This window comes from Amyelois transitella, chromosome 2 (genome assembly GCF_032362555.1).
Source record: "Amyelois transitella isolate CPQ chromosome 2, ilAmyTran1.1, whole genome shotgun sequence".
NCBI lineage: Eukaryota > Metazoa > Arthropoda > Insecta > Lepidoptera > Pyralidae > Amyelois > Amyelois transitella.
In genome coordinates, this window is record NC_083505.1 from 13746200 (window position 1) to 13762470 (window position 16271).

Sequence of the window (16271 nt, forward strand, 5' to 3'; positions counted from 1 at the left end):
GTTATTCTGAATTGGAGTGGCCGTGTTACGGTCACTTTGCAGTCAAATCAGATGCCAAGGTGTGTAGTTTTGTAGGGTTGCCTAACGAATGACACTGGGCAATATCGTAAAGAAATTGTTAAAATTGTTTTATTTGACAAATTTACAAGTTGTTAGTCTGTTTGTTTTTTTAATTGAATTCGCTAAACACTTGAAGCCATAACGACAAATTATATTTTTCTGAAAAACCTGAATGAATGTTGTTTATAATTTTTTGTAATTATTATATATTTCGATCTCACTTTTGGGGTAGCACTTTTTAGCATTTTACAAAAATTGGTGAAATATGAGACTGTTAAGTGTAACATTGTTAGAGAAACTCACCCAACACCATAAAGACTATTAAGTAATTTCCTTCTTAATTGTTGTCTGAATCAACCCTACCTGCGTATTTGGTAAAGGACCCAAGCGGACGTCACGTATCAGCATTCGCGTGATGGGATCCAGGCGGCAGTAATGTGCCCGGCCAGCCCCTCGCACGCCGCCCAACATTCAGCCTCCACTTACTGGGTTCGATGGGATACGATACCCTCGCAATCAATGAGCCGGGGATTTGTAATCAGGGCACAGATTACAAAGTTCGGGAGAAGGTTAAAAAAGTACAATATTTGTTGGATGTATTTTCTAGTAGGTAGCTGTTTCGCTCGTAGGAACTTTAATTTTTTTATTAACCTTAGCGTATTCGTGATTAAGTCACACTTTCACAATTAGATTGATATCAAAATTAAATCTATTACGATCTAATAATCAAATATTATGTTATGATTTATGAGTTATTTTTACAGCCTCTATTTACTCCACGTCCGCGTTAAACGTATCCTACGTTCTTTTCTGTACTCCAACACATGCATACCTACATAATTTCATGATGGTTGTTTCAGTACCTATTATTTAACTGTGAAGGCTTTATTAATAAACTTGTGAATTTAGCGACAAAAAGCGACAAATTTAACGCCGTCTACGTAAAAGCGACGCATTAAACGCCACCTACAAAAGTTTACAGATTTTCGCAAATCCCACAAGAATTACAGTTTCTTACCGGGATGAAAGGAAACCTATGTCCTTCTCCACACTCTTGATTTTATATTTTACGTCATATTCTATAGAATATATATAGAAGAAAAAGCACTGCAGTGCAGTTTGTTACCGCTTCTTCTGCACTGACGCCTTGGAAGCGGCAGTAAACTTAGTTTTAAGTAATTTATTTGACGACAACCAATGTTGTTAAACCAAACGTAAAAAATGTGATATTGATTTTGATTTTTTGCGTCGTATGGGCCAGGCTCTAACCCAGCAAGTTCTGAGATTGGCCGCAATAAATCAGGGACTGGCTCCTCGCGCAGAGCCACTGGATTAGCCGAAGCCACGTCCTGCGCAGTGGATCTCGCTACCTACATCTAGTTCACTTATATTTCGTACTTTCCTATAACTGTTTAACACTGTTTTACGACTCGGCACTCTGGAAATCAAATTAATCTATTTGTATTTTTTTAGTTTTGCAAAATTTCATTATCCGTTACCAACGTTAAAATAGCTGAACGTGGCCTATCAGTCTTTACAAGACTGTTGGCTCTATCTACCCCGCAAGGGATATAGACGTGATTATATGTCTGTATGTATGTTACCAACATTTTAACAATGATGAATATTTAAACTCGAGTGTCCATTCATTAAATAAATAATAATAAATAAATAAATATATACGGGACAAATTACACAGATTGAGTTAGCCTCGAAGTAAGTTCGAGACTTATGTTACGAGATACTAACTCAACGATACTATATTTTTATAATAAATACTTATATAGATAAACATCCAAGACCCAGGCCAATCAGAAAAAGTTCTTTTCTCATCATGCCCTGGCCGGGATTCGAACCCGGGACCTCTGGTGTCACAGACAAGCGTACTACCGCTGCGCCACAGAGGCCGTCATTCATTGTGTAAACAAACATACAATAAAATAATATCATGGCTTTATAATTAAGGCACACAGAGTAAACAACTTCTAAAAGTCTCGGATGACACGAAATGATAAGAAGCAAGAAGCAAAAATGATAATGAACCATTATTATTTTAAAAATTTGATTTATCTGTTTACAACTTTATATTTTCTTTTTGCAGTTGCATTTCCTTAAATATCCTCAAAAGTAAGTTATCTTCCAGACGCGCCGTCGTGCCGCAGCGGCGGCGTGGCGGTGGTGGGCGCGGCGCGCGGCGAGAGCGTGGTGATCGTGTGCGAGGTGGACGCCGACCCGCCCGCCGCCGTCTTCAAGTGGAAGTTCAACAACTCCGGGGAGACCATCGACGTCGCCGCCGACAGATACACCTCCAACGGCAGCGCGTCCAGTCTCAAGTATGTGATAAATCCGTTTGTTAGGATGCTCTGGATGGTTTGCTTTGGACGTGTCATTCTTCTTCGTAAACGATGTAGTTTCTACTCTAAATGAAAACCGGCTGTTCTACACAAGCGCAAGCAGTAAAAATGCTATATGGACATTTGCAATTCTGTTTCTATTATGATGTCTGAGAGCTTGCTTATTACATATCTATTGGGACGTTAAGCAAGCTCGGACAAAATGAAGCCAACACTAGAAACATTAGAAAACAGCCTCCGACCTCTGAAGCAAAACAGTGAAAGATCAGACAACAAAATTAAATTACCTCAGACACTTCTCGTACTAAAACAACACTAGAATTTGCATGTTTTCTAATCGTCTACAAGGGATGCTTATATTAATTTCTTCCTGCCCTGCCCCAGGTACACGCCGGTAGCGGACCTGGACTACGGCACGCTGTCGTGCTCGGCGGCCAACGAGGTGGGCGCGCAGCTCGCGCCCTGCGTCTTCCAGATGGTGGCGGCCGGTAAACGCTTCATTTGTTTGTCGTGCTCAAAAAAACAGCGTCGCTTTCTGGTCATCTGTCTTTTCTCCAAATGCCTATCAATCTGGCTCAAGGAGACCAGGGGACAACCCTTTCAACTAACAGTAGATCAACATCGATAAAAAATTACGAGTAAATAATGATGCAAAAATATATTGGATAACGCTACGGTGATTGACTAGCTTTTTGTGTTTGACAGACAGACTGAGACTTAGAATTTTCTATAGCTTTAAGGTAAGAAAATTCTTAAGTCATTTGGCCCAGCAAAAATATTAATTGAAGTAAATATTCGATCTGCTTAGGAAAATGAATTGTAATACATTTACACAGGAATTAAAATTCTATTGTTTACATTCTAGGCAAGCCGCATGCACCACGCAACTGCACGCTGTGGAACCAAACGGCAGAGTCGGTGGAAGTGTCGTGTGTGGCGGGTTTCGACGGGGGCCTGCCACAGAAGTTTCTGCTGGAAGTGGTGACAGAGCGGGGAGAACCCAGGTTAGACCATCTGATACTCAAAAAGAATTTTCTGAGATCACTAGAACACTATCAATCAACCGAAACAACTAGTCAATTTCAACTGGCAATGGTCCTACAATGAAGCAGGCCACCTTGTCATTGTAATCCTATTTTAAATTGAAAGGCCCGAAACCCTCTCAAATTAAGCGTTTAAGCAATCTCTTTCAATGGAGACAATTCGGTGGTTGTTATTGACTTACAATTTAAATGTAATTCTCGATTGTCTTCTGACAATTGACGTGAAATCCGAAGTACTTATTCAAGACTTGTAGAACAAATAAAATGTTAGAATCCAATTTACCCCGCTGTGTCACTCGTCAACAGCCTGAGACTTCTTTGCTGCCTCCGTCTGAGTGCTTATTGTAGGAACGCAGGCAACATCAGAGTGAAAACCCGTGTCAACATGGGGGCTCATTAAAGTTGCTAAACAGCGTTAATTATGAATTAACTTGGAGCTGACACGGGACTGGGCTGCGAGCGCCTTTCAAAACTCTCGTTTCATTTAATTCTTTTTGTTGTTCATTATTTTCTCATGTTGATTATGCTAAATGGAAGGCACATTTGTTAATACGTTTTTCTTTTATCACCAGACCTTAGTCGTTCAAATAACTTTGCTTTACCTTTTATTAGAGTAATGCTGTTGTTTACATTCTTATATAAGGAATAAATTAATAAGGAGCTGTATTTTAGTATAACAATTTGCCTATATAGAATTAATTTCAATTATTATGTCATTCGCCAAATGTTGCTGCACGTCATCTCCTCTCTTTTACCACTATGACTTATATTTACACTTGCACAACAATTTAAAGAAAATCATAACAAACAGACTTTCGCGTTATTTTGATAAAGAGGCTATTTGCTGGTGCACAGAGCCAACCTGTCGTCCGAGGAGCCGGCGTGGACGCTGCGCGGCCTGGAGTGGGACGTGCGCTACCGGCTGCGCGCCGTGGCCGTCAACGGCAAGGGCCGCTCGCCGCCCGCCCGCATCGACGACATCCTCTTCAGCGACGTCGAGAAGCGAACAGGTGCCGTCTAGCTGCCTTTCTCTCTGACATTTACATTTTGCAGCGACTAATATCGTTACAGTTCAAATGAAACGGAGGACCAGTGCGTGTGGTTCCCGGAAATTAAGAATAAAACAGCTCTTTTTCTTGAATTTATTGTAATAGGCGATTTGGTCTTGAGATAATCACTTGCATCTATTTCAGTAACAACAAAAACTAAGTTATCATTTCAACATAGGAGGTAAAAGTAAATTATCTCTGAGTGACTTTCACATCCTGAATCGTGGTCTTTAGCGGACCCTGGTTTCCTTCTAAGAAAGGACGTCACCGAGACAAACTCTAGGACAATCATGTTTAAAGAAGCAGGACAAGACGGAAACTATTTCGTTACAAAGTACGCGAATTCCATTTGTTGGTACAAGCATATTATCGAACTCGGTATCGGAGCATTAAGGACCCGACGACGTCCTATCGGGCGAGGCATTTGCCATCATTAGGCGCTATTGAGACATACGAGCGGCACGATAACTAGTTTTTGTTCTAAATCACTCAGCGGAACTCAATTTGGAGGGTAAGAGAGCGCGTCCCCGGGGGCGCGCTAAGTGGAGCGTCGGAGGGAAGTTCAGAAAAATAACGCTTTTAAACAGCTTCGACATGACCGAAATACAGTAGGTATCTGATAACAGATTAAAAAGAATTAAAATTACCTGATTCTTTTTAAAACCACACTTACTAACTTTTATCATGACGCGCTAAGAAAAATTATTATATTGGGTAACAAACAAAGAAACATAAAAGAGCCACGAAAACTGGCAGAAAATATAATTCAGAATGTAAAGTTCTCGACCAGTTATTGAAATCGCCTGAAAACATAAAAGTGTATGAGAGCGTTGAGAGCAACTTTCAGCGATCTGATCAGAAAATATTAACACTTTACATTTAGATGGCTTGAAAATCTGCCAGCTGCTATCAAGTTATAGAAAAGGAATTTCATGTTAACATTTTTTTGTGTAAATAATTATATCCAAGCGTTCAATGTGGTTTATTTTTGTCGCATTAAGTATTGTAATTTTACTGTTTGATGTCTCTGATCTCATTATGAAAAATTTATTTAAAAACCATAAAACTCACTAAAGATATCGTGCGGCCGTTTTTTAAATACCTATATAATCACGCGCGCGCCTCTTTTTTTTTGTTTAGTTATATGTATCATATCAGATAATAGACGTAACAGAAAACCTTACTAGGGTCTTACAATGTGTGGTTAATCGACCCTGTAGATTGTTACAGGTTAGTAACATTTGTCGATATCATAAGGTTCGTGCGCCGTACATCGCCCGCCGTAGGCGCGTCTGCAGCCCGCAGATAATCCCATTTTAATTAAAGCGGCTTGGATCCACTGAGATTAATCGAGAGCCTCTCAGAATGCCGGATGGTTGGCTTCTGCGACGAGATACCGCAATGACGATGTCGACGCCTGATTGGCTGAATTCTTAGACAGTAATTAGACACAGGTGGAACGTGACAAGAGAATCAATATTAATAGGGACATGTGAGGAATTCTTCGCTCGCACGAGTAGCTGTCTCAGCATGTACCGAAAAATGCGTTTTGAATATGGATTTAATACCTGACGATTGTGCTTGAAGTTTGAAAAATGCATGCCATTTGAATGAAACGATTATCGCAAAACGCACTACCTACGAGTAATAGGTACATACAAGTATTAGGGCGTTTCATGATACTCGTAATCGTTCTGAATGTTTTCCAAATCGCGCCGAAGTGTGTGTGAAATGGCGCGAAAACATTAACGCGTACACATGCGTCGCGGGGGGGCGCGGGGGGCGCGGGGGGGCGCGGGCCCGGTGGCCGACTGCCCTTTAATTTTTCGCCTGACAGGCCGCCCACCACGCCGTGATGCCGTCGCCTCAATCGGCCGGCGCCTGCTTGATTTCATTTAGCCACCTGCTTTCAATCCAATTTCGTGAGGAATCAACGTTTGCTCCCAAAAATCCGTAAGAATTAGGTTAGAAATGTTATCGTTATAAATAGTTTATTTTTATCGTAACTATTCAGCCTGAAAATACATATAATAAAAAATAGGTAAAAAAACTTTTTAAGTTAAACGGTTTTATGTTAAACATACATTGCAATGTTTAATATAAATGTACTAAAAACCAAAAAATAATAAAATAGATACAGTCGTGGGAATTATAAACATATGCATAGACTAGACTAAAATAAAACCGTGGGGCACGTCAATTGTCTACAAATTATAGACTTAATGTGCGATAGAAGAATCGTTTAATTCGTCGTTAGGCAGTTGGCCCGCAGACGGTGCGCAAATTACTTACTATTTTGCTGGCTAGCGAGGAATCGTTTCACTGCTCGTAGTTTGTCTTTAATCGACAAAACTTATGATAAAAGTACTACTCGCTCAACATTATGAAACCCTAAAACTCGCTTAATCGAGCTTGCTAACTTGTTTCCACATTCTAGCCCTACTTATCACACGTCCATCGTTGTCGGTTGAACAACTGCCTAATTATAGTGTAACATTACAAAACAAACATTTTAATCAACGATTGTAGACAATTGACATGCCCCACGGTTTTATTTTAGTCTAGTCTATGCATATGTTTATAATTCCCACGACTGTATCTATTTTATTATTTTTTGGTTTTTAGTACATTTATATTAAACATTGCAATGTATGTTTAACATAAAACCGTTTAACTTAAAAAGTTTTTTTACCTATTTTTATTTTCTAGTTTTTAGTTGTAACGAATAAACTCAAAAACTACTGGATCGATTTGAATGAAATTTGGCACAGGGATAGACTTAACCTTCAGGAGTAACATAGGCTACATTTTATCCCACTGCTTAGATTTTAATTTTGAATAGTAAATTGTATTCTACTTGTTGAGACCTTTCATTTGATACCCATGTTGATGGGATTGATAAAACCTAAGTTATCCGCCATTTTGTAGAGGCCGCCATCTTGGATTTCAATTTTTTATAGTATATTGTATTCTGCTTGTTGAGCCCTTTCATTTGATACCCATATTGATGGGATTAATGAAACCTAAATTATCCGCCATTTTGTAACGGCGGCCATCTTGAATTTATAATGATAATGAATAAACATAATTATATTGTCACCAAAATCCAAAGTGTATACAAAATTTCAGATTAATCGGTTGACAGGAAGAGGGTGAAATTTGAATTACTAAATTTGACCCAAGAATAAATAAAACAAACGGGGTGAGCTAAATAAAACCGTTTAATAATAAATAAAACATCTAGTGATTTAAGGAACTGAGTATAAATATTACTGTAAATGTAAGTACTGAAACTTGAATGACAAACAACGGGAAATAGTAAGTACACCTACAGCGAGCTAACTTTTATATCAAATTTAAATTTAATTCGATACAAACAGTTTTTTTGTTTTAATTTAATATCATCTACCTATTTAAACATTAATATTAATTAATTCAACTTCACAACAACTCGTTGGCAAATATTCTTCGATGAAGTTCTGAAAAGTAATCAACACATTTCATTTCTAAAGTTTCTTAACTCCCGATTGCAAAATATAAACTTCTGTTGGCGTGCTGATATTTGTTTTATTTTATTTCCTTTAAGAGAACGTGTAAGATTGAGAGCTGTTTGATACCTGCAGCAAGTGCGGCGGGCGCGGCAAACACTGCGGCAAGACGCGGGAATTGAAAACAAACAGCTATATTTGCCGCGAACGATTGTAAAATCCAATCGACTCGCAGATCGTTGTTTGTGATCTCAATCCAACACAAAAAGAGAAAGAATATTTAACTGTATTATTATTATTTTTATAACTTTATGCAAAATACTTATAGTTAAACTCATTAGTATATAAATGAACATAATCATTAATTTGTTAATATAACAGAATATAATAGAAAAGTTTTATTTCAAAATTGGATTAGACAGCGATTGAAAACATGCAAAGACAAAAGTGGGATACCTATAAGGGATAAAGGCATCCCCTATTATAAGGACAACGTTTTCGTTTTCTTTTTTAAATCGATCACGCTGTGTAACAAACGCATCGCCGCGCGCGCCGCTACGTACGGCGATCTAGAACAAAGGCGGCTCGGCGCTGCATCCGCGCTCATACATCAGCAGCTTGGCGGCGATTACCTCGCCCCCCTCACTCCTCACCCCTCCCGCCCGCTGACGAATGGGCCCGCGCAGCCAAACAAAAATGATATGTTTGTCGGAGTCATTTTTGTCCGAATCCCTCGTAGATCCTATTTCTGTGCTTTAATATTGAATGCGCGCGAGTTTAATGGATTTTTAAAAGAAAAGCAGGGCGATCGATTGGTGTGTGACTCTGTTGAAATAGAAGTTAAATATTTTTAAATAGAAATTTTAAAACTAAATCCGTTTATGCGACGGCAAGCGATGCTGTGTTTGATCCCTATAGAAGAAGTAATTGCTTCATTCCATGGCGTGCAGTAGATGCACTCCGTATGCAAGACCCGAAGCGGGGCCATCGGCCGCACCTGCAGCGCGCCCCGCGCCGGCGTCGCCTGCATGCAAACTGCCGTTTGACTGCCGGTCACCATCGCTTTTACTCGTTATGGTTTTGTCTCTCAACTCATAATTATTAGGTAATGTAATGGTAATGTTTAAAATTTTACTTGCTACTTTGTTAACTTTATACTTGTAGACAAAAGGAATTTACTTTTTATTATGTTCAACAATAAAATTGGATAAATAATATCAAAACACTTATTGTAACATATGCGTAATCTTTTTATTTACATTTCTGCTATTATTCCTTCATTGTTTAGATAATACAAAACTATTGTTACCCATAATAGAAATTGCTTGACTAAAGCTTAAAATAAACTTAGTACAAACATCGCGTACACCACATGTTCGAGTTAATGCATTCCGCAGATATATAGAGACATGAATTTTGTTTTTAAAGCCAATTGCCAGCAACAAAGTCTGCGACGACGCCATAAATTGCCGCGATCGTTCGCGCGAAGTGCCGCGTAAAATATGCAGCGGTGTGCAGCTGCGCGCCACCAGGTGCCGCCTGCGACTGCCGCAGCTCTGATGCAAGATATTCACGCTCTCACACGCCAATCTAGGTGTCGCTGTTTTAATCAGACAGGCACTGAAAGTTCTTTGTAAGAAACTTTGTTGAGGACTTATAGACTAAAAGATGCTGCGGCCAGAACTGGGCGACCGAGGTCAGACGGAGGAAAAAGAATAGAATGGAGTTGTAGAAACTAATAACAAAGGCAAAAGTACGAGTATACCTTTGACTGGATCGTTGGATTAAGTATGTTCTCTTTATATTGACAAGATGTAAAAGCTGACGTGAAAAGTCGTTTTTATAGGATTCATACTGACCATTTGGTAATGAATAAATTACTTGAAGAATCATTCAAATATCCCATAATCGCCTATAAAACTGAAAAAGTTTGATACATTCCTGAAATTGTGAAATTAATCGGAATGAATATTAACAGTGGGTGCTGTTATCGGCTGCAATCGGAATGCTCTGCGCAATATTTGCTATTAATTGGGATCGGAAAAATACAATAACGCGCGATAAATCAGCGGTGAGTAATGACCGGCCGGAGCGCGGGCGACGGCGGCTCCCTGATCCGAGCGACAATACCGCGCTGCACTTTTGACTTTACTAGGCATTTAAAACTTTCTATCAGAATAAGTTCTATTTGAGTTGCATTGTGGCATGAAACAACAATATTTCATAAGTATTTTTGCACTCATACCATTTCACCGTGAAACACATTTGAAATTTTCAGTCCACACACAGGTGATTTTTTTTAATCTTTTTTATCGTTTTACGAAAATCAAGCATTGTGTATCCAGGCGTGAGCAGCCGGTCGAGATGGATGATCCTGGCTGAACAAAGCGTCGATGCGTCATTGTTTCCGTCGGGAACGAAGTTGTCTCCGCAAATCCGTCGGAAAGTTCCGCAGTAACAGTAATTAGCGCCGCTCGCGGAGTTGCGGTGCGCGGCGGGAGAGACGCCGGCGCGTCGCCTCGAGTAGTGCGACGTGGCACGTCAACTTTCAAAAACTTTTGTACATGCACTGCACCATATAAGTTTAACGATAACCAAACCGTAATAGTTACGTTACTAAATCTCCGGCTTAACAAAATACCAAATGTGACGTTATATGCCCAGGTGGTCTCATGAAAATAAATCGCTATCAATTTAATTTCATATAAGTATAAAACTTTTCTACTGATTATCCTAAACTTGCAATAGGTACTACCGTCAGCAGGTAGTTTTATTGTTCAGTCCACTGTCCATTCGTATTCAAAAACAGACCTCTGTCATTGAGTTTGAATTATTGATGAAGTTACAGTTAGTCAACAAGTTGTCAATAAATTATTCTTTTGAGAGTGACATTATTTGTTTCGTAGCAATATAATTTCTGAATAGAAAAAATAAATAAATAAACATAAAAAGGAATTTAAAAAATAGCCATTTAATCTTACAGCAACATCGTATCTTTGGATTAAACTGAGATGGTAGTAGGTACTGCGGGCGCAGTACAGATGCTGCGAAGAAAATTTTTATTTTCGCTAATAAAATGAAAAGTAATAATTTAGTTTCTTCAATCCTTCTGCCATCCCCTTTTCACATAGAATATATCGTTGAAGTTGTAAGTATTATAAGGATTCTACTACACACAACACAGTGTAAGCCGAGTATTTCCTTTGAAAACGTCTTCATTAGATCTTCTCAGCCCCCCGTACTGCGAGGCGCGGGGCCGGTGGCACCTTTCGCTCGTAAATAACCTTAAATTAGAGTCAAACCGGCAATTTGCATGGAATTAATGTAAATATTAATCATAAGGGCGGTATTAATGATTAAAGTTTGCACGGACGATCCCTCCCGCCCCGCGCCGGCACTAATGTATTCATTTGTGAAGAACCCGCTTCCGAGGCCCCTTATCAATATAAAACAGGACGTTTACGCAGCTACTTAATTATGACATAATATTAGCCCAAAGTCGCTTGTAGCTGGAACTATGAGGAAGTGTTAGCTATACTTAGTTCAGAGACGATATAGATTACTTAATGTTATCTTATGTATAACAATAAGCCAAGGTATATAAAAGAAGTTTTATTTTTCAGAAATAAACTTCAAATAGTTCATTGTTATAATTAATTGCCATTTATTTGGTAAAAGTAGCTAGCGCTAAAGAGCGTCAATTGTGAAACGCTTCAATCGACGCTATAGGTTTATTCCAGTCGTGTTCTGGTTCTTTCTTTTGAATTAAGTTATGAGCGTAACGAGTCGCCTCTTCGCTAATTCCATCCACAGATTACACGCTAACAGAGCCTACGAATCGTAGTTGTTGTAAACGTTTCTTTATAAAATAATAAAAAATTCTTTGTCATTTTATTAACTTTTAAAAAGTTTTTACTCAATAGATTATACTACAGAATAGTTTCACCTTAGTTTCATAGCCTCTTATTTCACTTATACTACTCTGTCAAGAAAGTAGCAGGAAAAGATCAATAATACACAAACTGTTTGTTATTCATCCAAATTTATTTTATCACCTTCAAAATATGCTCCTTTAGAAACGATACACTTACGCCAACGAATAATCCAATCATCAAAACATTTTTTAAACGCTGTTTCCGGAATTGAGGTCAGTTCTCGCCGCGAATTCTCTTTTATGTCTTCTACCGATTGAAAACGGGTGCCACGAAGTGGTAATTTGAGTTTAGGAAAAAGAAAAAAGTCGGCTGGAGCCATATCTGGTGAATATGGTGGTTGCTCGATGGTATTTGTTGAGTGTTTGGTTAAAAATTCGTTCACAATGATGGCCTTGTGCGAAGGTGCATTATCATGGTGCAAAATCCAAGAATTTTCTTTCCACAAATCTGGCCTTTTTCGTCGGATTTGCTCTCTTAAACGCCGCATAACACTCAAATAATATTCCTTATTTACCGTTTGACCTTCCGGCAAGAATTCCGAGTGCACAACACCGCGATAGTCAAAGAAAACAGTCAACATGACTTTGACTTTTGAACGACTTTGGCGTGGTTTTTTCGGTTTCGGTTCAGTTGGAAGGCGCCACTCCGAAGCTTGTTGACTAGTTTGCATGTCAAACTCGTAAACCCACGTCTCGTCACCAGTAACAATGCGTTTCATGAATGTTGGGTCGGAATTGACTCGTTCTAGCATGTCCTCAGCGACTCTCATGCGATTGAGTTTTTGAAAAAAATTCAGGTCTTTTGGGACTAGCCGAGCGGCAACATGTTTCATACCCAAATTATTAGTTAAAATGGTACGGATCGACTCGTGAGATACAGAAAGTTCGGTGGCTATCTCTCTCAAAGTTGAATGAGGATTTTCAGTCACTATTTCCTTCACTTTTGCGATGTTAACTTCAGTTGCAGACGTTGATGGCCTACCAGAGCGAGGCAAATCTTCCATCACATCTCGACCGCTTTTGAACGCTTTGTACCACTCATAAGCACGAGTTTTTGATAAAGTCGATTCACCGTAAGCCTTCTGTAACATTTTCAGTGACTCCGAACACGATATTCCATTGGCAATGCAAAATTTAAGACAAACTCTTTGTTCGATGTTTTTATCCATTATGAAATTAGCAATACACACTAGATATGATATAACTAAAAATAGCACTGTATTTAATGTAAACAACAGATGCAACTCAAACTCCGCGCCAAAATGGAAAACAGTTGTGCCAATCTAACAACAACAAAAAAAACAAAAATTTGAATTTGGAACCATAAATAAATAATCCATTCCCGATACTTTTCTGACTGAATGTATATTGTGTCCTTATAATACCTGTCTACATGATACATTACTAGCTGCATCCCGGGGCTTCGCTGCCGTAGGAATGTGGGGATGAAAAGTACTTATTATATTATTTCAGGATATAGTCTACCCGTGTTTAAGAAATTTTGATGAAAGAGTAAATACATACAAAAGAAGAACGAGAATATAAAGAGAACTAAAATAATTGTGTAGTCTCTGTCTTTTTCTACTCCGTGCTCCGTCGCTAAGTCCTGATTGAAACTCAATTTAGCTTAGAATTAGAGACAGGAAATGCGAAAAGCTTTTAGTATGCTACTGCCTCTTGTCGCTTCATCAATTCTTTTTACTAGTTAATTGGACTGAAATAGGTGGATAGTTAATATATTTTTGTCTGCACCTTTGTCGTATTAAAAATACTTAGTCCAAAAAGGAGAAATAAAATAAGAAAGAACGTTCAATTAAACTGTATCCAATCTTATGTGTATAAGGACATTACAATATAAACAAATTATTTTATCATGCAAGACCTAACGTTGATGTATAATCATTTATAAAAAAAACACGATTGAAAGGATTTTAATATGACGAGAACTGAATATCATTATACATATCAAAAGTATCATTTACTGACATAGGAATTAACGGATAATAATAGATATCAAATTCGGCCAAATCACACCAATAGCCCTCTTATTTACAATAATGTCAAAAAAGCGTAAATCTTATCTTCTCTGTCTTCCTGTTACTTTGGTTAATCCCAATATATAAAGAGGGATGATTGGGAATCGACTGGATTATACTCGAAAGGAATCGACTCAACGGTCTTGATTTTCGAATATGAGAGAAAAACAAACTAAATATACAATTGTAACTGTAATTTTTTGTCTGCAGCATCAGAAGCCCCGCTAGGCATGGGCGGCGTGCTGGGCGCGGCGACGGCGGGCGCGGGCGCCGTGTGCACGCTGCTGGCGGGCGCGTGCGCCGTGTCGCTACGGCGCCGCCGCAGACCCCCCGCCGCCAAGACGCCGCCCGCGCCGCCGCGCCGGGAGGATAAGCTGCCGGAACATGACGACGCGGAGCCTGATTTAATACCTAACAATTATTGTGAGTATTTTTTATTCAAACATAATAAAAATCTATTTAATTAGAACTCCAATGCCTTAGCCACAGTGAAATTATTTGGCTATTTTCTAATTCTTATTAAATAATAATTAATAAGTATATAGTATAGAGCTAATATTAATCGGCAAGTACTTTCAAAGCTCTCGATTTACAAATTGACAAATGAGTTTGATCCACATTTAAATAAGTGGTAGATACGTGTGAAACATCAACTAACTTGTAATGGCACGTCCGCGGCTGCTAATTCTAATGCGGCTGTCAATTACCTTTCGCACGCAACTCAGCTTGTAAATGTTTCAGGGAAAATACCAATTTTTTCACATAATTATACTCTTTGAGATGAAATCTCTGAATTCCACACATAAACAGCTCGGAACTTCTTTGATTTTGGCGGTTTATTATTACCCCATTATATTTATTGATTTGCCAGATAAATTGTACTTAAATTAATTTCAATTGTTTAATGTACTTACTTAAAATTTCTCATCATAGAATACTTATACAAACAAATTCCTATATAAAATTTGTAATAAAAATGACTTATTGTTTTCTTACACCATTAATCATCCGAAAACACCAATACTTCCAAAACAGAATTCTGGATGATGAATTTCAGCGTACGAGTATCGGCAAATATTCCGGCGCGAATGCGGGCCGGTGCGTATGCGTTAGCAATTAAAAAGGCGTGTAAATCAGTTTAATGTCTGTACGTGTCGGAAACGAGCCGCGTATTATTATAATGCCGTGCGGAGTTATTGCTGTCATAATTCCGCTGACGTCACGCCCACGGCGCGGATACCGCGGCAGTAGGTACACCGCAGAGAACAAGCTGGCACCAATGTCGATGTTTAAAGAAAACTCAGCTGCTCTTATTCAAAAAACTAAGAATTCGTGCAATACTTATTATTTAGAAATACTTTAAATTATTCCTCTATTTTTTATTTTTCAGTTGTATAATTAGATATGTAATAACGAATGTTATCAAGATTTGACTAAAGTTTTGCTTCCGTCTATCAGAAAGATTTACCTTTGAACCTTCGCGTATTTTAACAAACTGAAAAAAATGTGAGACAATAATTATTGTTTGTTAAAATATATATCTAATTACTTGATTAATTATAATTAAGCAAGTGACGGTGTGAAATGTTTTTTTCGTTTTTTTTTTTCAATTTCCATCATAAAGTGACGTTTAGTGCTTGGTCTCTGTATCAAATAGCATCTGAACATGCCGCCGCAAACAAAGCCGGAACGAACGATAAAAATATTTGTGCGCGCACACTGCGGGCCCGCAAATTGGCCGGCGACCGTCGGAAATACCTACAGTGTACGCCGCGATCGCACTAGCTTACACTCACTGATGGAAGTAGTAAATAACTAAGCTCATGAGATTTTCTTATAAATATTTATACATTTTACATATAAATTCACCAATCTTTTTTGTAAAGTTTTCCATGCCACGATCACTATGCAATGAGATATGAAAAACCAACATTAATATAACTTTAGTGATTCGATCTGATAACCTTCGATCAACTATAAACAACCTGATAACTTAAAAAATTATAATACAAAAATCTAAATAACTAAGCGATATTATATGAAAGAGAGTTACAGAGAATTTCAGAAAACCCATATTACATCCTTGTTACTCGTACATGTAAATTTATATTGATGACATCATTATTTGAGTATGAATTAAAAAATCAAGTATCAAATATCAATGCGGTGTTTATCATTTCATTGTAAACGGAATAGCAAGTTACAGGGAACGAAAATATTGTAGCGTCGGCGGTGGCCTAATGCCTTCATTTATATTCGAGAGCCGCCGACAGCAGGTGGCCGTGGGGAGTTGTTCACAGATTTAAA

General features: G+C 38.4%; 1 protein-coding gene across 1 annotated transcript in view; it reads left to right on the plus strand.

Moving 5' to 3' along the window:
- LOC106137737 (nephrin-like) overlaps positions 1-16271 on the plus strand; it is a 191857-nt gene that overhangs the window by 168362 nt on the left and 7224 nt on the right. The window contains exons 9-13 of the mRNA XM_060954627.1: positions 2204-2393; positions 2799-2902; positions 3280-3418; positions 4313-4467; positions 14175-14387. Of these exons, the coding sequence (XP_060810610.1) occupies positions 2204-2393; positions 2799-2902; positions 3280-3418; positions 4313-4467; positions 14175-14387 (801 nt within the window). The remainder of the gene's footprint in view (positions 1-2203; positions 2394-2798; positions 2903-3279; positions 3419-4312; positions 4468-14174; positions 14388-16271) is intronic.